The 24,169-nt window shown below is 41.8% G+C and overlaps 1 protein-coding gene across 1 annotated transcript in view; it reads right to left on the minus strand.

Moving 5' to 3' along the window:
* LOC122792712 (vomeronasal type-2 receptor 1-like) overlaps positions 1–24,169 on the minus strand; it is a 577,508-nt gene that overhangs the window by 465,223 nt on the left and 88,116 nt on the right. Inside the window, exon 3 of the mRNA XM_044060297.1 lies at positions 10,802–11,626. Coding sequence (XP_043916232.1) covers positions 10,802–11,626 — 825 coding nt within the window. The remainder of the gene's footprint in view (positions 1–10,801; positions 11,627–24,169) is intronic.

The raw sequence follows: 24,169 nt of genomic DNA on the forward strand, positions 1-24,169 counted from the left end.
AGTATAAACAGTACATAAATGCAGTGAAACAGTAAAAAAAGCTTTATAACAGTGCGTAGTAGATTAGCTGTATAGTTCAATTATAAGCATTAAGAAGTGCAATTCAATGAAATAAATGTAAGAAATAACTTATTCTGCTCTTGGAGTCTTAGGGAATTTTTGCTTTGTCCCAATGATGAATCACCACTCCACAGCCTGGTAAAAACATGGAATTACATTTTGTTGAAAGGAGGACAGACTGTAGCTAATATAAGCTGTGAGGACAGAAAATAACTGTTGTGCTTTGCTGTGACCTTTCTGGAAATACAGTATCAATGTTGTGCACTAATGTGGCCATTGCATACCATGGTAATGCCTATGTAGATTATTTACTTGTGTTGCATTGCTATGATCTGTGTGGGCAATAATTTCCTGTGTTATATACTGGTAAGGCCAGTGTTAAAGTATACTGCTTATGTTGGGTTCAGGTATAATCTGTGTGGATGTGCGTGGGTTATACTATCCTGTGTTGTGTCCTGTGGGGAATATAAGGCTGTCCTAGCACTGGTAAGTTCTGTGTGGACTGTCAAGTACATATGCTAAGTTCCACTGAGACTTGTGTAGACAGACACTATATGTCTTTGCTCAGTATGTATAGATATGGTACATATGCTCTGCATTTCCCTTTATGGTGAGATATTATCTGAGTGGTCTTTATGGACAGTCTTTTGCTATGTTCTGCAGTTGTGTATGCTATTTGGGCAGAGAATACTCATGTTATTCAGTGGTCAAGCCTATATAGACCGACTGTACTTTCATTGTCATTGGTGTGACTTATGTAGATAGATAGTACCTTTGCAGTGGTAAGGCATATATGGAGATACTGTAACTGTGCTCCAAACAGATTGTTGTTGTGTGGCATGGGCTGTGCAGGTAGGCAGTACTTGTGACATACAATCATAAAGTCATTGTGGATAGAGTTCCCATTTGCTGCTGGAAGAATGGCACATAGGCAGAGCATTGACAAGGCCTTAGTGGGCAGACACTACTCTTGATGGGCACTGGTGTGACCTGTGTGGCTGGACATTGACTTTATTATGTACTAGTGTGGCCTATGTGGATAGGCAATACCTTTATATTGGTAAGGCTTATGAAGACAAATACCACCTATATGGTGTACATATGAGACCTGTGTTGTCAGACATTTGTCATGTTCTACTGTGCAATGGTAAATTGTTTGTGAACAGATACTACCTATGCTGTGAATTGGGGTGGCCAGTGTGAACAGACAGTACCTGTATTCTCTTCTGCTGCGGTCTATGACATGCAGTATTTATGTTTTAACATGTGTGCATACACAGTACCTGAACACCAGTGAGTACAGTGTGAACATGTAGGACCTTTGCAGCATATGGTTATTTCCTTTATGAACAAGCAGTCATGCTATCTACTGCCGTGACAGATATGACATTAAGTGACCCATGTGAACATACAGTGTACACCTTTCTGACTTCTGTGAACGTGGAATACCTCTGTTGTATACTGCCATGGCCAGTATATATAGATCATGCCTGTGCTGTGATTATTGCTAAGGTCTGTGACGACATTTTCCATTTTTTTGGTTCCCAACTTCATATTGAAGGGTGCCAATTGGGGAATTGCCCAAGGTGCTAGTTGACCTTGCTATAGCTTTGTGGTAAGGCCTGCACTGAAATACCTTACCTGTACTGTGCAGTGCACGTAAGCTTTCTGAGCAGTCATTTGCTGTGTTATTTACTGGTGTGGTGTCTGTGAGCATGCAAAACCTGGACTGTGTTGTGTTGCACACTATTGTAGTCTTTATAAACAGACCATACTGTGAACACATACCTGTGTTGTGTACTGTTATGATATAAATGGACAGACACTACATTCACTGATCCCTGTTGTGGACTGCATGGGCATACAATACATGTGTTGTATACTGATGAGTCCTGAATGAACAGTCCATAACTGTGATGTGCTGTGCAAGGATAAATAATGTCTGTGTTGTGCCATAGTACCTTTAATGCATATTCATGTGGCCTATGTTGGCATATAGAACCTGCACACTATTGTGGCCTCTGTGAAAAAATGACAGCTATGCTGTTTCCTGTTGTTGCCTTTCTGAACATACAGAACTTGTACCATACACTTCTGTGGACTGACTTTACCTGCGCATTGCACTAGTGTAGCCTGTGCTGACAGATTTTACCTACACTTTGCAGTAGTGGGGTCTCTATTGACAAAGAGTGCATGTGAAGTACAGTGGTGTGACTTCTGCAGACTAGTGGTTTATTTATTCTGCAGTGATGTTGTCTGCATAGATAGTACTTGTGTTCTGCACTGTCTTAGATGTCCTGATGATCCTCTTCATGCTGTCTTTTCCAATTGTCACCAGTCTTGCTTCTGTACACTGTGGTCTGTAGCCCCCATATAATGCTATTTGTGGGTTGCCTGTGAACTGTATTCTGAGTTTGTGTGGTACAGTGTGCCAACCATTTAGTTATTTATCTATTTATTTGACATTTGATTACCAGGAAAGTCTGAATGGGAAAGAAACCCATTTTCAGTGGAGGCCCAGGTAGAAAAGCGCCAATACAGAGAAAGAAAGAAAAAATAATGCTCTGATGTTAATCTTCATTCATTCATGATGGACAGATGGGTTTTGGTTCCGTCCTTGGAAGCAACTTGGCTGATATACAAGCTCGTGCCAGCCAGAAATTCTTGAGCTGAGGTTACCCATAGTGCCCCTCTCCTCGTCTTCTCAGATCTCATTTGCCACGTAGAGTTTCAAGACGCATCAGTCCAGCTCTCAAGCTAAGTGTTCTGTTTTTTTCTCAATATTTTGAAATGTAGCCTTAATCTGTAATCCTTCCTTTTCTTCGTCGTTTATAGTTACAGATAATTCCCTTTCTGTGTGAGTGAATTTTTCTCCCTTTTTACCTTGTTGGTATTTCTTTGTACCATTGTTGTACAGGCCCCTCCCTTCCTTTAGCTTTTGGTATTCTAAATACCATCATTGGTATTTTCTTATTTCTTTCCCTTTACCCTTTGGGTATTTTTCTATTTACTATTGTTGGCAAATTACAAAAAAAAAAAATCTTTCTTTCTTTTATGTGCATGCGTGTGTATCCCTAGTTTGTGTAACAGGATATTCATTGTTGTTCTTTAATTGATGTTTCATTGTTCTTATTTGTATTCTTGATAATGGCTGACAAGAAGGGCACTACTGGATTTAAACAGTGTGACAAATGTGGCAGGAAGATGCCAAACTCTGATGGGCATCTCTCCTGCATCTATTGCCTAGGAGTACCTCATTTGAAGATTCAACATCCATGTGAGCTCTGTAAGGGCTTTAGTGCCCACAGCTTAACTGAGTGCAAAAACAAACTAATCTTAAAGGGTCTCTTGAAAAAACCTTTCTCACAGGCTTTATCTGAGGCAGAGGTTTCAACCCCCTCCTAAAAAAGACATGAAGAAGAACCATTCAGTTCCATCATCTCCGCAGTCCCAGGATCCAAAAACTACTAAGACCCAGGTTCATACGGAACTGAAAACTAAAGATGCCAAGATGACTCCGACACCTGCCTTGGCACCGGAGCCTAAAACTCCATCCACAGTGGCGTCCTTCATTACTGAACTGACAACCACTATTCCCACGGTACCAATACCTTCCACAGAACCACAGACCCTCTCGGCACCAACAATAACTTCTCCCTTAAAACTGGTCACCCCCCCCCCCCAATCACAACCTTCTGGTCTTCCAACCACGGTACCGAAGGTCGAGACTCTAGCCAGGACCCGATATTCCCCGTCCATTAACCCTTTTGTTGGACAGCAGCTAAGTCCATTCCTTGACCGACCTGAACCTCCATTGAGGATGTCAGCCCATTCCACCAGGAACCTTTTGCATCTCAATGTAGTGAGATTTGTGGATCAGCTCCTAGCAATCAGAGGCATCCCAACTCCATCTAGGACCTCCCTCCCACCCACCTGGAGTTGAAGGTGTTTCTCCACAGACTCCAACCTATATTTCTCCAACCTCCCATAGGACTTGGAACCCTTGATGCTGATGCCTATCCCAGTGCTAGCTTCTTTGGTTCCACTGGTAGATCTTACCGTGGTTTTGGAACCTACCCTGTGGACCATGGCTTAGTCAGAGCTGACCCACCCTCAAGCCAATGACTGGTCTGTCAGCACCCTGATCCCTAGTATGGTGCCAATTTTTTTCTATGGTGCCGTCTACGGTTCTTGTTGCTTTGACAGCTCTGAGTCCTTTCATGGTTCCTTCCCTGGAGGCAGGTTCATCAGAGTGGGGTGTGACCCCAGTTCCGAGGTTGTCTCTCTCTGTTCCAGTCTCTCATCCCTCTTCGGGCGGGCCTGCCTTTCAGGTTATGGACAGGGCACTCACCTCAGCAGGTTCACAGTTGGCTCCTTCAGCGCCAGAATGTCATATATTCATGTCCTCTGGTTTGCAGCTGCCACAGCCCACTACTTTGGGATATTAGGCACGGGAGCAGCAAGATACCCTACCAACGAGCACCTTCTCTTCAGAGTTCTCTACAGACCTTCCTCCTGAAGAGCCACCATGTAAGAGATCATGCAAGAGGAAGCACATTGATTATCCTGAGGAATGTCTCACTGAAAATACAGATTATGATGGGGGGGAAGGGTCCCCACAGTCACCCCCTGAGTATGTCTCCATTGGAGACATACTGGAGATCTTGAAACAGAGGGGTGACTGGAAGTCCACTAACCCTTCCTCGGAGAAATCTGTATTCTTGCAGGCTTTCTGTGTCTGACCTTCTACTTCCTGGGTGACCCCACCTGCAGATGAGTTAGTCAAGCTCATCGTGCAGTGTGCCTGGAAGACCCCTAACACAGTTGAACCAATCCCCTGGAGAGCGGACAAAATACTCTCCCCTCCAGAGGATCACCCCCATTGGTCCAAAGGCTTGGTAGTAGATACTATGGTGGTGGCTGTGGCCACAAGGAAAGAACTTGCAGAGGAGAGTCCTGCTGTTTATCCTCCAAACAGGGAGTCTCGGACAATGGACAGACTAGGGAAGCGGGTTTATCCTTCAATGACCTTTGCCATATGCTCGTTGAATTACTTGGCACATTTTACTCGTCTCCAAAGGGACCTGATCACAAAACTCTCAGGAACCTTAGCAGGAGCAGTGTCTGATGAGGTACGTGACAATGTTGCCTCACAGTGTGCCACCCTGGAATCCATATCTAACTCATCCATGTGGTTGATTGCACATACAACTGAAGGGGTGGCCAGAGCAGCGGGTGCAGACGTTGTTATGAGAAGTTATGCCTGTATGTGGTTGTGTGACTTTGCAGACCCTTTCAAGTCTTCCTTTGCCAATGCTTCCATTGATCCTTCCTCTCTCTTTGGTCCAAAAGTCAAAGACACACTAGCCAGGTGTGAGAAGAACTGCAAGACCATATCTGTTGTGGGCGTACATTTTTCCATCCTACACTAGAAATCAGAGAAGTGGAAAGATGTGGTTCAAGAAATCCCGAGGGTCTTTCTGTGACACACGTGGTAAGTTTTCTCCCTGCGGAGAGGGGGGAACTCATCAGGAAGATTCCCCCCTGAGGCAGAGGGGGTCCACATAACCAGGGGTCCAGAGATTCCTTTTTTGGACAGCCCTACCAGCACTCCTAAAGAGCAGTCTGATTGCTTGCCATTGAAAGCAGTCAAGGGATGATTCTCTCTGCACCACTTAGCCTGGCATTCAATAACAACAGATTCCTGGGTGCAGACGATAATTGCCAGAGGTTATCACATCCCCTTCAATCTTTACCCGAGGCCACAAAGGCAAATCCATGACAATCCACCCAGTCAGAGGGATGAAGCAACACAAGAAATTCAAAAGCTGCTCCAAAAAAAGAGTCATCCAAACAGTTCCACCAGACCAGATAGAATCTGGATTTTACTCAAGGTTCTTTTTAGTGCCAGAAAAGACAGGGGACTGGAGACCAGTTTTGGACATCAGCATACTAAACAAGTTTGTCAGACAGTACAACTTCTGGATGGTCAGGATTCAGTCTATCATCCTGTTTCTGGAAAAAGACAACTGGATGTGCTCGATGGATCTCCAGGATGCATATTACCATATAAAAATGGACAAACACTTCAGAAGATATCTCTGCTTCTGGCTGGGAGCCAATCACTACAAATTTCGAGCACTGCCCTTTGGTCTCTCCATAGCCCCAGAATGTTCACCAAATGTATGGTAGTAGTAACAGCTCACTTGAGACTGCAAGGATTCCGGGTGTTTCCATATCTAGATGATTGGCTCCTTACCACCCCACCAAGCATCTACTGCTTCTCGCCTTGCACTACAGCCTACAGCTAGCATGACTCTTAGGAATCTCAATAAACAAAGAGAAGTTGGAACTAGTACCTACTCAAAGCCTAGTATTCAGAGGAGCAACATTCAACAAGAGGTCTTGCCTTGTCGCTCTTTCTCTTCACAAGCTTCACAGACTAAGATCTTAACTCCAAGTGATAGTCTCTCAGGACAATGTCCCAGCTCATTCAGTCCTATAATGACTAGGATCAATGGCAGCAATGATTACTGTAGTTCCCCTAGCAAGACTCCATATGACATTACTACAATGGCTCCTAGCATCACAGTGGTCCCTATTAACATATCCTGTGTCTCACCCAATCCGCATAATGAACCGCTGCAAGCAGGATCTGAATTAGTGGATGAAGCCAAAAATGGAACTATGGAGTCGTCCCTTCTCACCCTCTCAGCCCAAGACCATTGTGACCACAGATGCACCCCTAATGGGGTGGGGGGAGTATTTTCAGGGGAAAACAGTCCAAGGCACTTGGTCCCCCTTAGAGGTAAATTTGCATGTCAGTCATCTGGTATATCAACAAATGGGGGAACCAGATCCTACCTCGTTGTGTTGAGATGTCATGAGAGTATGGCAATGGGCAAAAGCCTCCAACCACTTTCTGGTAGCAATGCACATTCTTGGGGACTCCAACGTGATTGCAGACAAACTGAGCAGATGCATTCTATTGCCTCACGAGTGGTCTCTCAATCCTAAAGTAGTGACAGCGATTTTTTGTCACTAAGGTCAGCCTTGCTGCAATCTATTCGCATCTCCCACCAACCACAAATGCAGCAGCTACTTTGCCCTAATCCCCCCTCAGGAGAGTCCCTGAGGGATGTTCTAGTACACGATTGGCCCCTAGGACTGCTTTATGCCTTCACTCCCTTTCCTCTGATTCCACAGTTTCTAAAGAAAGCACTTTGGTCGAGAACCAAAGTAATCCTCATTGTACCCTATTGGCCCTGACAAGTCTGGTTTCCTTTCCTTTGGCCTCACCTGGTTCATCGCCCATGGTCTCTGGATCCAACTCCAGGATTACTGTCACAACTACAGAGGTTGATCCACCCAAAACTATCGTGCCTCAAGCTGACAGCTTGGTACCTCCACTTCTGCTAATTGCCAGGCAAAATAACCTATCTTTTCCTGTACGAAAAATACTTCTGGCTTCCCATAAACTGTCCACCAGGAAACTTTATTATAGTAAATGAAACAGATTTGTGTTTTGGTCTTGAGAAATGGACTGGACCCCTTTCTATCTTCCATTAATTCAGTGTTGGAGTATTTATCAACGTCACTACATTCAGGAGCTTCAGCTTCTATGATCCGTGTCCATTTAGCAGCTATCTCAGTCTTCCATAGTGGTTTCCAAGATTCCTCTTTAATATCTCACCGTCTGTGTAAAACTTTCTTGAAAGGAGTCATGTATATAAAAGAGCCCATTAAACTTTGGAATTTGACACTGGTCCTACAGACTTTGACACATCATCCCTTTGAGCCAGCTGCCACTTGTGATATAAAATTCTTGTGTTGAAAGACTTTATTCTTGGTAGCCATTACCTTGGCGAGAAGAATATCAGACCATGTCCACAAATTGTCCTTACATAGTTTGCCACAAAGACAGAGTATCTCTTTGGCGTAATCCCTGCTTTCTACCCAAGGTTGTCTCAGAGCCAAATATTAATCAATCCATCGACCTGCCAGTCTTCTTCCCAAACTTTTCTAATGAAGGAGAATATTGTTTGCAGTTACTGGATGTACATAGACAATTATGTTTCTAATTAGAAAGGACAAAATCTTTCCAAAAATCTGACCAATAGTTCCTGTCTTTTTAGGACCCAAGTTAGGAAAATCAGTTTCCAAAGTCACTTTGGTGAAATGGCTGAAAGACTGATTCTCCTTTGTCTAGCAACAAAATCAAATGCGTTTAACAACTAAACTCAAGGTGCATTCAACCAGATCAGTTGTTACTTTGGTGGCTTTTCATTCCAGAGCTTCTATGGATGACATTTGCGCAGCAGCCACTTGGGCAACCCCTCATACCTTTATCACTCATTACAAATTGGAAATGGTCTCCAGGGGCAGAGCATCTTTTGGCTCAATGGTGCTCAGGAATATCCTTCCATAGGGCCTCCCAGGACACAAAGTAGCTAAGGACTCTATCCCATCTGTCATAAATGAATGAAGGTTAACAACATCAGATAAAGAAGTTATGTTCTTACCATAACATTCCATCTGTGTTGTTGATCTTCATTCATTCATGACATCCCACCCTCATACCCTGTCCAAAAGACTCCCGGAGGTTCAGATTCGGTCCTGGTTACATGATAGGGCATTTGCACAGACAAAGCCTCCACATTTTTATCCTTACAGGCAAACTCGATCTGAGGAGATGAGGAGAGGGGCACTATAGGTAACCTTAACTCAAGTGTTACTGGCTGGCATGAGCTTGTATATCATCCGAGTCAGTTCCGAGGATGGAACCGAAACCCATCTGACCGTCATGAATGAATGAATGAAGATCAACAACATAGATGGAATGTTATGGTAAGAACATAACTTTTTTTTTTTTTTTTTTTACAAAATTGACAACAAAAGGAAAAGCAAAAAAAGCCAAATTAACAAATAATGCCCAAAGTGTCTATATATATATATATATATATATATATATATATATATATATATATATATTGGAAAAAAACAAACATTTCTAAAAATATGTAACAAAATCTTAAAGTTTACAATGGGTATTTTTCTGTGGGTTGAGGTTGCATGAGGAAATAATGACCTAAATAGATAATTGGGTAATAGAAAAGAATTATATAAATAGTCAGGATAATTGGGTTAGTGCAGAGATCTTTAGTTATTGACAGAAGTGACAGAGAACTGTAATTGAGGCTGGAGATAAGGGAGGTGGAGAATACAGGGAGTGTTGGGAAGAATGGAAGGATGAGCATAAGAGGGAGATAAGAAATTAAAATAAAGATTCATATGTGACACAACCACCCATATCTCTCAATTGTCCTTGATTTATCAGAACATCCCTAAGTTTGTTGCATATTTTTGCCATGTCCCTTGCTTTCTGGTAAATCACTACTGATTACAGTCAATAATGCCATACTTTAAGAGTTTCATAGTTCCTGTTGTTTTGAAAATGCATGTTGAAGCAAAATCTGTTATTCTCTTAACATTTTTACATGAATTAGAGTAATATTTAAAAAAAGAAAATTCTCTGATTTTAGTCATTTATGAAGCCAGCGTCTTCATGTTTCCTATTTGAACTAGAAGTGCGCTTCAGGGCTAACACCCTGAGTTGATAGCATTCCAGCTTAAGCCATGAGTATTCTTCACTGCTACGAACTGTAGCTGTGAACATACTTCATTGCTTTTAGTCCAATCTGTGGTTCTGCTTCAGAGTTACTGACCTAAGTTATGTGTGTTTTAGTGCTAACAAACTTAGTCACAAGGGGGCTTAAGGGCTATCTGCATGAGCCATAAGTATACCTTGGTGCTCCCAACCTGAACTGGTAGTGTGCCCCAGTGCTTGTATACATGGAAGTGTGCTTTAGTGGTTCTAGCCCACTGAGTAAGAGCATCTTAATGCTATGGTTCTGTGTGTGTGTGTGTCTGTGTGTGTGTGTCTGTGTGATGAGATGTGAAAGTGCTTCGATGCTATTGACTTGATACAAGAGTGTTTCAGTGCAACCTGAGCTATTAGTGTGTCCAGTGTTTCCAGACTTAGCCAGGAGTGTTCCTTAGGGATTCTAGCCTAAGTCACTCTTAATACAATGGATCTATGGTGTATGTGTGTGTGTGTGTGTGTGTGTGTGTGTGTGTGTGTGTGTGTGTGTGTGTGTGTGTGTGTGTGTGTGTGTTACCAAACTGAGATGTAAATGTGTTTCAGTGCTATTGAGTTGATATGACAGTGTTTCAGTGTAACCAACCTGAACTGTGAATGTCTTTCACTGTAACCAAACTGAACTGTGAATGTGTTTCAGTGTAACCAAACTGAGCACTGAGTGTGTTTCAGTGTAACAAACATGAGTTGTGAGTATGTTTCACTGCAATCAGCCTGAGCTGCATAAGCATCAGTGCTACCAACCTAAGCAATGACTGTGCTTCAGTATTATGTAATGAGGTGTTCTTTTATTTAAGAGCCTGTTGCTGTGAGTAACTGCCTTTTGTTATATAGGTGTTTGTAGCAGACAGATGTTGGTATCTGAAGTGTAATTCTGAATGTCTGTTATTTTTGCTGTAGCATTTATTTATCAGTGGATATTCAACCACAAGACTTCAATGGCTAAGATCCTTGTCATCTGTTTTCCCACAAATAAACCCTTCAGAATTGATCATAAGAACCAAATTACAAGATAGTAATGAATAAAGTGAACTACAAATTATACTACATTAGTCATTAAAAATCAGAACTTCTTGTTATTACCTGCCAAGGATAAAAGTCAGAAATGTCGGTGCATGTTCCATTAATGAATGGCCCTTTTCCAGGCTGACAAGTATAAAGGTCATTCAGGGCTTGTGCAAAAGCATAAACTGAATGGAAAACATTGTATGTGATTCTCAAATTGGAGACATCAGTATAAATATTCTTTAATGCTTCCAGGCTCTCTTTGCCTGAGCACAGTTTCTTGTCCATCTCTTTCCTGTCAGTATCTGGTCCAGGCCATCTACAGTTGAAGGCTGTCTCCCAAAACTGTTGTATAAAAATGTCTTCAGGAGATGTGCTTGGATGAATTCCATACAGAAAATCTTTAAATCCATGAATGTCTCCTCTGGGAACTGCAAACCCAAGAGTGCCACCCAATATACCCCAGAACTTGGGTTTTGCAAGGCTTAAAGATGTAGACCAACCATCAGTAGCAATCCATATCTTCCCACTGATATCCTTCTGTGAAATTTCTTCTATCACTGTACTTAAGTAGTTGTCAGAGTAGATGACCACAATGACATGTGCCAAGGAGTTCTGAATGATATTTATTATGTGATTAATTGTTTCCTTAGCAAAGTATATGGGAACAATCTCTTCAAAAGCAGCACATGCACCTACTGTATCCATGTCTTTCTTCAGGCTCTGGGAACCTGCCTGGCCATAGTCATCTCCCTGTGCTAGTATTCCCACCCATGTCCAGCCAAATGATGCAAGTAATTGGGCAATACCCTGGGTCTGAGAAACATCACTGGGGATGGTGCGGAAGAAGGATGGGAACTGTTTTCTGTCACTTAGGTAAGGGACTGTTGAAATATAACTGATCTAGGAAAAATAAAATAAAAAGCACAATACGGTGAAAAATACATTTCTTTAGAGCAGATTTCCTGTTAAAACTTTTTATTCCATATTTAACATTACTACATCAAAGCTTATTTTATACTAAACTCTGCTGAATACGTTTTACTGTAGTATAGCTTTTGAGCATGCCATGCTTTCATTGCCTTAGGCAACACCAATTGTAATATATTTCTGCATTTTACTTATTTCTGTTGCTATAGTCACAAGGGTTCTGTTGCTATAGTCACAAGGGTTCAACTTTACGTCTTTAATGTTTTAATTATTCATTAATCAGTTAATGAGTGGGCCTTGGGACCTTTTTCAGTCATAGCTCATCTCAAAGGCTTAGAGAGTACAGAGAAGTGTTGAATTATACAAAATAAAAGACTTAAGATCCTCTTTTACATAACAGTAAAACTAGAACAGTCATTTTTCAATTTCTGTAAAGTATCTGTGGGGTGCATTTAATAGGACAGACATATAATTAATACAGAGAGTTTGGTTGAGGCTTAAATATAAATGTGATTATGCTGTTCATCCACATCAGCTGTTGGGATATCACCACAAGCTAGATCTGGTTTAGCAAACTGATTGCTCTCCAAGCACTCAAGCTCTTTCCCTACTCTCATAATACACCTGTTCCCATTCATCCTTGGATCTCATTTACTGCTTCTGTTAATTGGATGAATCTCCACAGCACTTGGATCAGATAAATCTTCAATTTTTTTATGTATTTGACATGCAAGTTCTGTCATGATTTTTTACTACTAGTTAATTCTTTGCTCTTAGTACAAGTATTTAAAAAATTAAAAGCTTCTTTTTCTCCTTACTGTTCTTGTGACTAGATGTGTAGGCATAATCATTGCTATGCTCTTTTTGGTTCTTCAAGCTATATTTTCTACGTATACTGTCATTACTTCTTTACCTTGGTGTTATTTGTATTTTAGTTGTAACCTTACCTAAATATTGCTGTTGTCTACTATAGTGTTTTTGCTTAGTGTAGTAATCCATTGGATAAGGGCTTCAGAAAATGTGCCTGTCATGGGCACAAAATTCTATCCCAAGACACCTATAAATGATGTGTGGCACATCTGGGGCTGGATAATCTCTCTGTCCCCTGTAGTACTTGCAAGTGCTTCAGCCCTTGTCCTCCTCAGGAGTGTAGAAACAAATTGGTACTGGAAGGTATCCTTCCTTCTTTTCAGGTCACAGACATAGAAAAAGACAAGGACAAAGGCAAACATAGACAGGAGGAAAAGGAAAGGAGGATGACGAAACCAGGGAAGGTAAAAGCTTGGGCTTCTCTTGTCACCAAAAGTTCCTCTGCAAGATCTCCCCAGGAGGCCTCATGTCTGATGACTTTGGGGCCATCTATGCCTCTGGTGCTGGAGACTTTCCTCATTGAACCAGACATTATTCATGACCATTTCCCCAAAAAATGTTCAATGGCCAGTCATCAGAGAGGGGTGTTCTACGTCCAAGCCCTCCCAACCCCTCTATTTCCTCCCTGTGTTTGCTAGGTCTGTTTGCAGCTTATCAGATTTCAATTACAAAAGAATGATAAGAGCCTTTGAGAAAGAGCAAATTGATACACGTCATCCCGTCCCCTTCTAAGTTTCTTGGGTGGATAGGTTTGGGCTTAGGTCACTCTAGAGTGAAGCTTCTTTCACAATGTGGGTAATGGCACTAGATTTTTTTTTTTTTGTGTCAGGGTAATTCTCAGAACTATGTAAGTTGACACTGGCAGGATCAGATCCCTTGGTGAAACTGAAGTAACTGACTCAAGTCTGATTATGTTGATATCTTTAGAAATCTTTAGAAATTCTGTTATGAGGATTCGTGCAAGAAGTGACACATAGATACCACCATGGAATATCTCACGTCCCCCCCAGGTGATGGCAAGTTTGGAAAAATCTTTGAATTAATATGGCAGAGGGGCACATGTCCCACTGACCACCCTCCTCGGATATGGAGGTTCTCTTTGAGGTATTCAGATATGCCCTTCTACCTTCTGGATAATCCCTTTCACTGATCAGATAATGGACCTGGTGGTGAAGAGGGCATGGCAGGAGCCTGATGTTGCTGACAGCATCCCAATGGAGCTTCTTCACTCACCTAAAGACAAACCTCATTGGAGCAAGGATCCCTCTGGTAAAATCCATTATTGTGGCATCAGCCACTAGGAAAGAACTGTCTGATATCAGTTTAGTAACCTGCCCACCTAACTAAGAATCTAAGACAAAGGACTCCATGGGGAAGAAAGTGTACACTTCAGGCAAGTTTATCCTCAGAGCATTGAATTGTTTAACTCACATGACAATATTCCAAAGAGATCTATTGGAACAAAGAGTAAACTTTTGAAGAAGCTTATCACTTCTGACTCTGAAGTAGCTCAAATCTCATGTGATAGCCATGTTAACCATCTCATCTCCTTCATAAGGCTGTTAGTGGTTAAAGTGGCAGTCATTGGGATCTAATCATAGGTCACCACGTGTTCCTGTTCTGTGATTTTATGGACAGCTTCAAGGTATCCTTTGTTATTGTGCCCTTTCATGGATCCTCAGTCTTTAGACACAAAACCAAGGGAAAAGCTCATGAAGAGAAAGCAAAAAAGGAAAGATGATGTCTGCCTTAAGTTTTAAATTTTGAGAGAGCTCAGAAGTCCTTTAGTAGGAATCAAAAGGAGTCCAAAGTGCTCTATTTCAAAAAAAATTCAGTGCTTTCCTTTTGACTCCTTTTCAAAGAGAAGCAACCACAGCAAAGAAAGCTCCTTTAATTGATACTGCTGCAAAGGCAGAGGGGGTACAAAGAATGAAGAATTCAGGGATTTTTCTTCCGGGAATCAACATCAGCATCCCTGGAAGCAGGCTGTCTCTTCACATATATGGCTATCACATGGAACAATGTCCTGAAGAGTATAATATCCAGAGGTTATGTCAATCCTTTCTGTACAAATCCAAAAGCATCATCCCTGCTCCTCCCAAATACATCACCCCATGAAAGAAGGGCAGCTGCTAAGAAGATTGCTTACGTCCACCAAAAAAGAGCAGTGCAAGAAATCGCACCAGACTAGACCAGAAAGGTTCCAGAATCTATTTCAGATTCTCTTTGATTTCCCAAGAAGTTAAAGGACCTCAGGCCAAGTGTAGACCTAAGTGGTCAAAGCTAAAATGAAAAAGTGACACAGTTCCAGATGGTCATAGTGCAAGCCATTCTTCCCTGGTTTCAGGAGGGCAACTGGATATGATCTATAGACCTTCAGAATGTTTATCTCCTTACAGAAATTACCAAGGAGTCCAGAAGTTATCTACACTCTGATTAGAGGTGAATCACTATCATTTCAGAGCCTTGCCCTTTGGTCTCATCACAGCCCCCCAGGTGTTGACTAAATACATAGTTGTTACTGCAGCCTGAGATTGAGAAAGGCTTGCATATTCCCAGACCTGGATAATTGGCTCCTGGCTGCCACAATAAGGGAATCCCTAATATCAACTAGAGATTATTTGCTTCACCTTTGTCTATCCTTGGAGATCTCTTTGAACATAAAGAAGTCTCAGTGAGAATCTTCCCAAACTTTGACTTTTAAAGGCTGCCATCTGGACAAAAGAATATGCATTGTCAATCTTGCAAAGGAAATATTCACAACCTTGCAAGCTGTAATCCAAACCCTTCTCCTCATTCCTTCTCCACCAAGCTTCTGCCATCTTTAAAGTCTTCTCTCTTATGTCGGCTTCTATTGTATTTGTACTTCATGTGAGATTTTTTTTTTTATGAGGGTGCTACAGTGAACTCTGAGTGCATAATAGTCTATATTGGTATACTTTATCAGCTTCTCCTCTGTTTACAGATGACATTTAATGTGGTAGATGAAGTCTCCCATTTTTTCAGCAGCAAGTTCCTTTACCCTTCCCCTTCCAAATACCATTGTGACCAATTTATTTATTTATTATTTATTTATTTTACATTTGTTGATCGGGATAGTCCGACTGGATACATGTCCATTTTCAGAGGAGGCCCTGGGAGAAAAGCTCCACAAAAAGTAATAATAATAATACAATAATACTAAAACAGAGTGAAAAAGGATATAGATACATAATTTCAGAAGGTTTAACACAGTAGGAATATGTTAGTACATGCTAAAAGTTAACAGAGTGAGAAAAGAATATAGATAAATCATTTCACAATGTTTAGCACAATAGGAAAATGCTACAGCATGCTAAAGGTTGGTGTAGTAGCCTAAGCTCGGTTGCTCTTTGTTTTACTACCAAGTTTTTTGTTGCTGTTGTTGTTGAGTGTGTTTTATTAATTCAGGATGAACAAGGGCTTCAGAAAATGTGACAGATATGGCCACAGGGTTCTGCCCCAGGAGATGCATGCTGTGTCTGAGACTGGAGCACTTCTTGGTCGCTTTTGAGATCTACAAGGGTTTTGGGTTTGGCCCATGTTCTCTGCAGGAATGCAAACACAAATTATAGTAAAAGGTTTGCTTCTCCCATCTGAACAGGACAAGGACAAAGAAAAAGGACAGTGACACGGACAAGGAAGAAATACAAAAAGATAAGGATATATAGAAAGAAAGAGAGCTCCATGTTTAGGAAGAGAAAAGTAGTATCAGAAATGCTTAAAAGTGCCATGAAAAAATATGTCTGTTCACTCTTCTTATTTGTGGATGTCTAAAAAAAGGGGAAAAGTTAAAGCAAATGAAGGAGAAAAGTTACGAATACAACCACTGCTAGTGAGAATGGAGTCGGAAGCTAAATTGTTAGTTCCATTGACTATATGATAGGAAATTAAAGACATGAAGAATGATCCAAGAGAAAACCTAATTAAGTATAACAATAAACTGGATGAAATAAGAAATACACCCAAGGGATCACTTCTGTGTCTCTGCTGAACAGTGGCACAGGAAAATAACTTTCTTGGGTGGCATAAGCTATGATACTTTGCTCGCTAGGCTTACGTAGGCCCTTGGGCCGATAGCCTAGTACCTACCTATGAATGTAGGAGGGGTGAATAAGCAATCAATGTTCTTGCAGTCCCTGGTGGAAAAAATGAGCTAAAAATACATCTGGAAGCTGCAGTGGTAAGACTGGAATGCTTAGACTGCAAAGCTGTTAATTCAGAAGATACAGCTTGATAAAAAATAAAAAACGTTCTGGTACACTGGAAGGTTTTGAAAAAGGGGACTGTACGAATGTAGTGATTAAACTAAAGGCACAATTGACTGGGTTACAGGAATCTGCAATAAAAATAGAAAGGGAGCATAAAACAATATGAAACCGCAGACTGATTCCTCTTGCAGGTCATGGCCAATTATCATCAGGTACCAAACCTTTAAGTCCAGAGAAGATAATACTAAAAAGAATGTGAGAACCAAAGAAGAAACGGATGATTGGCTACTGAATCTTTGCTGACCAAAATTTCTCATTTGAAATGAGAAGAAACAGAACTGCTTTTATGCAGGTAATTAAGTTGTGTAAAGAAAAGGGAGTAAGATTGCAGATGTTATAACCGGCTGTCATGAAAATTCACTTTCAGGGAACAACTAAATCCTTTTCTGAAGGAAAGGCTATGCAGTGGCTGCTTACGCCTGTTAACCTGCAAGTGGAGACAGCAGGAGATAGACCCTGTCGGGACAGGTTAGTGATCAGTGAAGATGGGAAGGAGGAGTGAGGAATGGATTGAGGGAAATGGAGTTTTTTACATTGTTCATGAAGAAGCAGAAGTTGACAGAGAAAGGACACTTTGTGTGGGATGTGAGAATCAGTGCAAGGGAAAGAATATGAATGGACTGGCTGAATATATTCGACTACAATGAAGGGGCTGAGCAACAGTCTGGGATATTTTGTTTTTCACTTTTGTTTTTTCAAATGGTGGACATTTGCTGGAGATAATGGACAAGTCTTATAAGGTAATAGTTCTGCTTTTGTGTTAACCACCACAAGGGAGCTAAGGGTCTAGTGATGTGAATATTCTGTGAAGGGCTAAACTGTTACTGGCAATGGGAAACAGATATGGACAGTGACTGCTGTCACTTAAAACCTGATTTGTGCATGCCCTTAGACATTGATATTAGACAGAATATTTTTTAGCATCTAGTTTGTGATGGCATACAGCAGTTGTTTTTGGCATAATCCTAACTTGTGTTCATTGGAAAAATTGCAGCTCTGGACTAAGATGGAGGCATACACAGGGAACATGGTCTAAGATGGGGGCATGCACAGGGGACATTCGTTTTGTGTGCAAAGCTTTGTCCCAGTGTTTTTTTTCCACTTTAGGTTTCCTTGTCATACTCTACTCTGGTGTTTTTTCACTTTAGGATTCTTTATCATGATACTCTACACTGTTGTTTTTTCACTTTAGGTGTCTATGTCATGATACTCCATGCTGGTGTTTTTTCACTTTAGGTTTCTTTGCCATGATACTCCATGCTGGTGTTTTTTCACTTTAGGTTTCTTTGTCATGATACTCCATGCTGGTGTTTTTTCACTTTAGGTTCCTTTGCCATGATACACTACGCCCGTGGGTTTTTTTTTTTACTTTAGGTTTTGTTGTGATGGTCATTCTGGGGAGAAATTGTACAGTAATTGTCAAGACTTTAAACTTGTTCTTTCTTTTTTTCTTGAAGGTATTTTATCAGGGGATGGAAGTATACTTGTAAACTGTTCTGTTTTTATGTTATATATGAACTCTGAAAGAAACTAAGAGACATGGAAATATTGACTGCTTTTATACAAAAAAGGATACTCGCTGGGATCCTGTTTTGTAATAGAAGGCTCATTATTTAATTTTAGAAGTGATTGATCAGGTCTTGGAGGTATGAAAGAAAGATGACCGTTTGTTGAACCATTTTCTTTAAAGCCATTATGATTGATGGACAGTTAGTAAGGTGCTTAAAAGTATGCAAGTAGGGAGGGGAAGGTGGACACAGACTGAATGGTATTTAAAGGAAGATGACACCACAGACAAAGCATTGAACCCTATGCAAATTAAGTGCACTGCTATAGTTATGACAGTAGACAGGACTGGAAGGAGTGCAATACAAAATACAGAGCAAGTATCTCTGGAAGGGGAAGCAGTGATTGTATATTTGTTTATAGTTAAACAGGATGGGGTGTTTAATATTAAGTTTAAGGGGATAAGGAAAGGACTGAGTAGAGGTAGGAAAAGAGGTGCAGAGTTTTTTTTTTTTGTAATAATCATTGCAAGGGAAAATGGAAGGAATTATGGTAGGTGAGTGAGCTGCTGTTTGGTATTCTGATCTTGGAAAAGATTGTATAGTTTATAGAACAATAGGGAGGGTAGTATTAGGCAAAGGAGGAGATAAGTATTACGAGCCTGTTTACTGCATTTCCTGTGTTGCACTTAATTTAAAATTGTTTTTTTCTCTAAAAACTGCATTTTACCTGATTTTGGCCTAAAGTGTGGGGTCATTTATTGTACTGCTGTGAATATTTTGCTGCTTGTGTATCTCTGCTACTTTTAAACTACAACAAACAAGAAAAAAAAATCTTGCTTTTTTCCCACTTTCTGAAAGTTAAGAAAGTTCAGTTACAGATTTTGCTGTTCTGAACTGTTTGGAAGTTTCTAGAAGGCCAGTGCTTGCTTGGGCTAAAGGGAAGTCTCTGTGTTCACCAGTGGCAGTGACTAACACTGAACAGCCTGCCTGTCCCTGGAGGAGTGGTTACTGCCTAGAAGCTGTAATTTTATTGGCCATTTTGGGTCAATTCTAAACTCCTTGATCCCTTTCTTTTAAAACTCGGCTGCCTCGTGGTTTTGGCATCTTTCCAGGCTTGCTAGTTGTTGCTGAAGCACCTACCAAGGGGAAAAAACGCTGAGAGAAGAAAAGGAGCCACTTTTGTGATTTTAAGTATTTTCTTCTGATTTTTTGTTAAGTTTTACTGCTTTGCCGCCTACTTTTTGGCATTTTCTGGCTTGCTAAAGTTTATATCTGTAACAGTAACAGTACTTGGAACACATTTAGAGCCTGTTTACTGCATTTCCTGAGTTGCACTTAATTTAAAATTGTTTTTTTCTCTAAAAACTGCATTTTACCTGATTTTGGCCTAGCACTCAAGTGTGGGGTCATTTATTGCACTGTCGTGAATATTTTGCTGCTTCTGTATCTCTGCTACCTTTAAACTACAACAAACAAGAAAAAAAATCTTGCTTTTTTCCCACTTTCTGAAAGTTAAGAAAGTTCAGTTACAGATTTTGCTGTCCTGAACTGTTTGGAAGTTTCTAGAAGGCCAGTGCTTGCTTGAGCTAAAGGGAAGTCTCTGTGTTCACCAGTGGCAGTAGTTAACACTGAAGAGCCTGCCTGTCCCTGGAGGAGTGGTTACTGCCTAGAAGCTGTAGTTTTATTGGCCATTTTGGGTCAATTCTAAACTCCTTCATCTCTCTCTCTTAAAACCCTACAACTCTCTTTTTGCGCGGTTTTGCGCACTGAACAGCGCCGGGCAGCGCCGCATAAACAGGTTTAAACTATTCCAGGCTCCACAAAGTCTGCTCTTCACTTTTTCCCTTAGAACTGTTCAAACTCTCAAACTAATCACTCTATACTCTTTCTAAAGCCCTGCACTTGCTCAGCTCTTATAAGGAAACACTAACTAACTAAAGCACTACACCCTCCTTGACTTCTCATAAGTATTAGGCTCCCAATTGGTCCTTCCTGATCTAGTGGAAAATCAGTTCCCTTCCTTAATCTGATCAGTAAAAAAACAGTTCCCTATACTAGTCTGGTATGTCCAAAGGTCAGTTTCAGGGTTACTCTCCAGTCCAGCTGGTGAATCTGGGAATTTTGAGGCAATGTTACAATTGCCTTATGTACACAGACAACCCTCTCCTCCTTCCAACAAACTCTAATACATGTGAGAAATGCAGTTACACAGCCAAACTGGAGGCAGAGCTCTCTCAACCCAAGACTGGCACAGTCAGTCAGGAGGAAAAGGTAACCACCTGCACCACAAATCCAGTCTGACACAGACCTATTGCATCTGCATACCCAACACATAAACACACAAAAACATACTCGGAGGCTCTAAATAAAAATCTGCCTAAACAGCAAAGACCTCCTAAGCAGATATCTAAGCAACAGCCACCCCTCAACAATATCCATGAATCACATATCTCACAAAATCAGTGTGCCTCACAGTCACAGCCCTTAAGGCCAAACAACACATCAAATACACTTGTTATAGGGGACTCTATTGTCCGGCACACTGACGTCCTGCTCACCAGACTGAACAAGGAGAAGGTCACTGTAAGCTGCCTGTCGGGTGCCAGGATCTGTCACATAATGCAAGCACTTAGGTCACTCCAAAGCAAGTACAAGTATGACTCCGTCATTGTCCATGCTGGTGTGAATGACCTGAGACATACCTCCCTGGACTACATGAAAAGAGACAGAGGAGCTCTCTGATCATGTAGCCCAGGCTGGTATGACCCTGACCTTGAGCAGCATCTTGCCCTCACCTAGAATGATGCCACAGATCAGTTTCAACAATTGGCTAAAGTATTGGTGTCATTCAAAGGGGATCCAGTGTCTGTCAGCATGGGATGACATGCTCGACAAGCCACGTTGCTTCGCTAGGGACGGCTTGCACCCGTCACCCTTAGGCTTTCGTAAACTGGCCAAGGCTCTTGCCACCCCAATAGTGCCTTTTTTAGGCAAGGCTCAAAGGCCAAACCCACCTCCATAGACAACCCAAGGATAAAAAAACTAAAGGTAATGCTACTCAATGCCAGAAGTCTAAACCTCAAGATGCACGCACTCGAGGCTCTCCTTAGTATGGAGAAAATCGATGTCTGTGCAGTAACAGAAACCTGGTTCAAGGCTCCTGAGAGCACCCCAGCACTACCAGGTTATAACTCATACCATGCGTTTCGGCCCCAAAACTCGGACCGAAGCACAAAAGGAGGGGGAGTATCTATATTCATCAAAGATACCTACACCTCCAGGTTAGTGGCACTGCACGAAGCATCGGAAAACATCCATGTGCAACTAACAGTGGGCAAAACTGCCTTTCAGTTTGTAGCCTGCTATAGAACACCCTCCCTGTTACAGGAACCTCACTTGGCATTCCTGATAACACTGGAGAATATGAAGGTCTCTTCAAACACTATGTTATTGGGTGACTTCAACTACCCAAACATTGACTGGGAAAACTACTCGAGCCCAAACACCCTCGCCCAACAGTTCCTTGAATTTATAAACTCTAACGCAATGGAACAACTGGTCTCCACTCCCACAAGAGGAAACAACATATTGGACCTGGTAATCACCAACATGGGGACTCTATGTTCCACACCAGAGGTAAACCCCTCATTGGTAAGATCAGACCATAAACAAATTTCCCTGGACATCCATATCCCGTCCCCACCCCCAGCCAAGGAAATCACGGTAAAGAATTTCTCAAAAGCCAACTTTGCACTTCTCAAAACTGAGGTGGAATCCTTCAAAGCCCCCGGGCCAGAGGATAATACAGCCCAATCCACAGACTCCTTTACAAATGCATTTTATGAGCACCTGCAGGAATGCATGGATCGTGCTATCCCAAATAAAACCAAGACTCACTCCTCCAAAAACAGGAGACCTGTCTGGTGGACCCTGGCCATAAATAAGCTATACAACAGAAGGAGGAAGCTACTACATGACAGAGCAAAATCCCAAAAAGGGACGGCATCTCTGATCAGTATTAGCAAGAAACTTCGATCACTCATAAAATTATCAAAGGCCAGTTTCGAAAGAAAAATTGCCCTAGACACTAAAGATAATCACAAGGCCTTCTTTAGTTATGTCAGGAATATGGGTGGAAACTCCCAGATATGCTCTGAATTGTTGCATAACGGTACACAATATACCAAACCTACAGACATAGCCAACAGATAACAGACAACATAGCTGACAGATTCAGTGCAAACTTCTCACCCCTTCCCCCCAAAAGGAGCAAATGCCTATCCCAACTGAATGCAACCTCCCTGACATTACAGATGCACAGGTGAAAACTGCCCTCTCCAAAGCAAAAAACACAGCATCTATGGGACCGGACAGTGTCCCAGGCTGTGTCTTACATGAGCTCCAAGAAGAACTGAACCCTCACATTAAGTCACTGTTCAAACTTAGCCTTACTACAGGATATGTACCCGAAGAATGGCGTACAGCTACAGTGGTCCCACTCCACAAAGGTGGTGCCACAACGGACCCCGAGAACTATCGCCCCATAAGCCTGACTAGTCTGGTCTGTAAAGCTATGGAGCGTATTATCATGGAACTTAAACAAAGACATCGGGAGCCTCCAGACACTGGGCCCTACCCAATTCAGCTTTGTTAAGGGCAGATCTTGACTCTTAAACCTAGTTGATTTCTTTGAAACAGTTACCAAAGCCATAGATGAAGGCAAGATAGTCCACACAGCCTACCTGGACCTCGCAAAAGCCTTCGACACAATACCCCACTCGGGCATCATAAATAAGCTTACCAGCTTAAATATCATCCCCTATATCACAAGATGGGTTGCAAACTGGCTCAGGAATAGAACCCACATGGTCAGAATCGCAGGTGCCATGTCCGAATCCAAACTAACTACAAGTGGCATCCCACAGGGCTCAGTTATGGGACCTCTCTTGTTCGGTATATACTTCTCTGAGGTTCAGGATGACACAGGGGGATTGTGGCTGACAAAGTTCGCAGATGACTGCAAACTGGAGGCCATAATCGAATCTCCAGCTGACACAAGCATCCTCCAAAAGGGTCTCACAGAGACAGATGCTTGGTGCCAGAGCCACGGCCTCAAGCTAAATGCTAAAAAGTGCATAGTCATCCCCTTTGGGAAAAACAAGGTGCCCACAAATTGCCACATAGGTGGTAATCCATTAAGTACAGAAGAAGTAATTAGAGATTTGGGGACCAATGTAGATAGTAATCTCTCCTTTGATAATCACGTTGCCAAATTGGTTAGAAAGACCTTCTATATAGCCCACCTTATCACGAAAGGGTTCGCATCTAGATGAAGAGAGGTCATTGTGCCCCTCTACTCATCACTCATCAGGCCCATAATTGAATACAATGCCCCTTTTGGGATGTACCTTACCTGACACCTGCAGCAACTGGAGAGACCCCAAAAGTACCTCACCAAGAGGATCATGGGCTACAAACAGATGTCCTATGCAGCTCGACTAAAGAAACTCCAGCTCTACTCAGTTGCTTACTGCCTATTCAGAGGCAATCTATGCCTGACGTACAAAGCCATGTCAAACCCAGAATTAATGGACATGCTCCACCTCAAAAAATCCAAGTCCCTTAGAGCTACACGCTCCAGGGACTTAAACCTCAGCACAAAAATAAATAGGACATGCTGGAGGGACAGATTCATTTCTCAGAGGCTCCCCTCACTCTGGAATAGAATCCCAATTCATGTTAGATATAGCCCCTCGCTGACCCTCTTCAAGCAAAATTTGGACACGTGGATGGGAAATCGCAAATTCACCCCTGGGATCTCTTCTGTGTCCCTGCTAGACAGAGGCACA

The sequence above is a fragment of the Protopterus annectens genome, chromosome 2.part0 (assembly GCF_019279795.1).
Source record: "Protopterus annectens isolate FY-2018-M chromosome 2.part0, PAN1.0, whole genome shotgun sequence".
In the NCBI taxonomy this organism is placed as follows: domain Eukaryota; kingdom Metazoa; phylum Chordata; order Ceratodontiformes; family Protopteridae; genus Protopterus; species Protopterus annectens.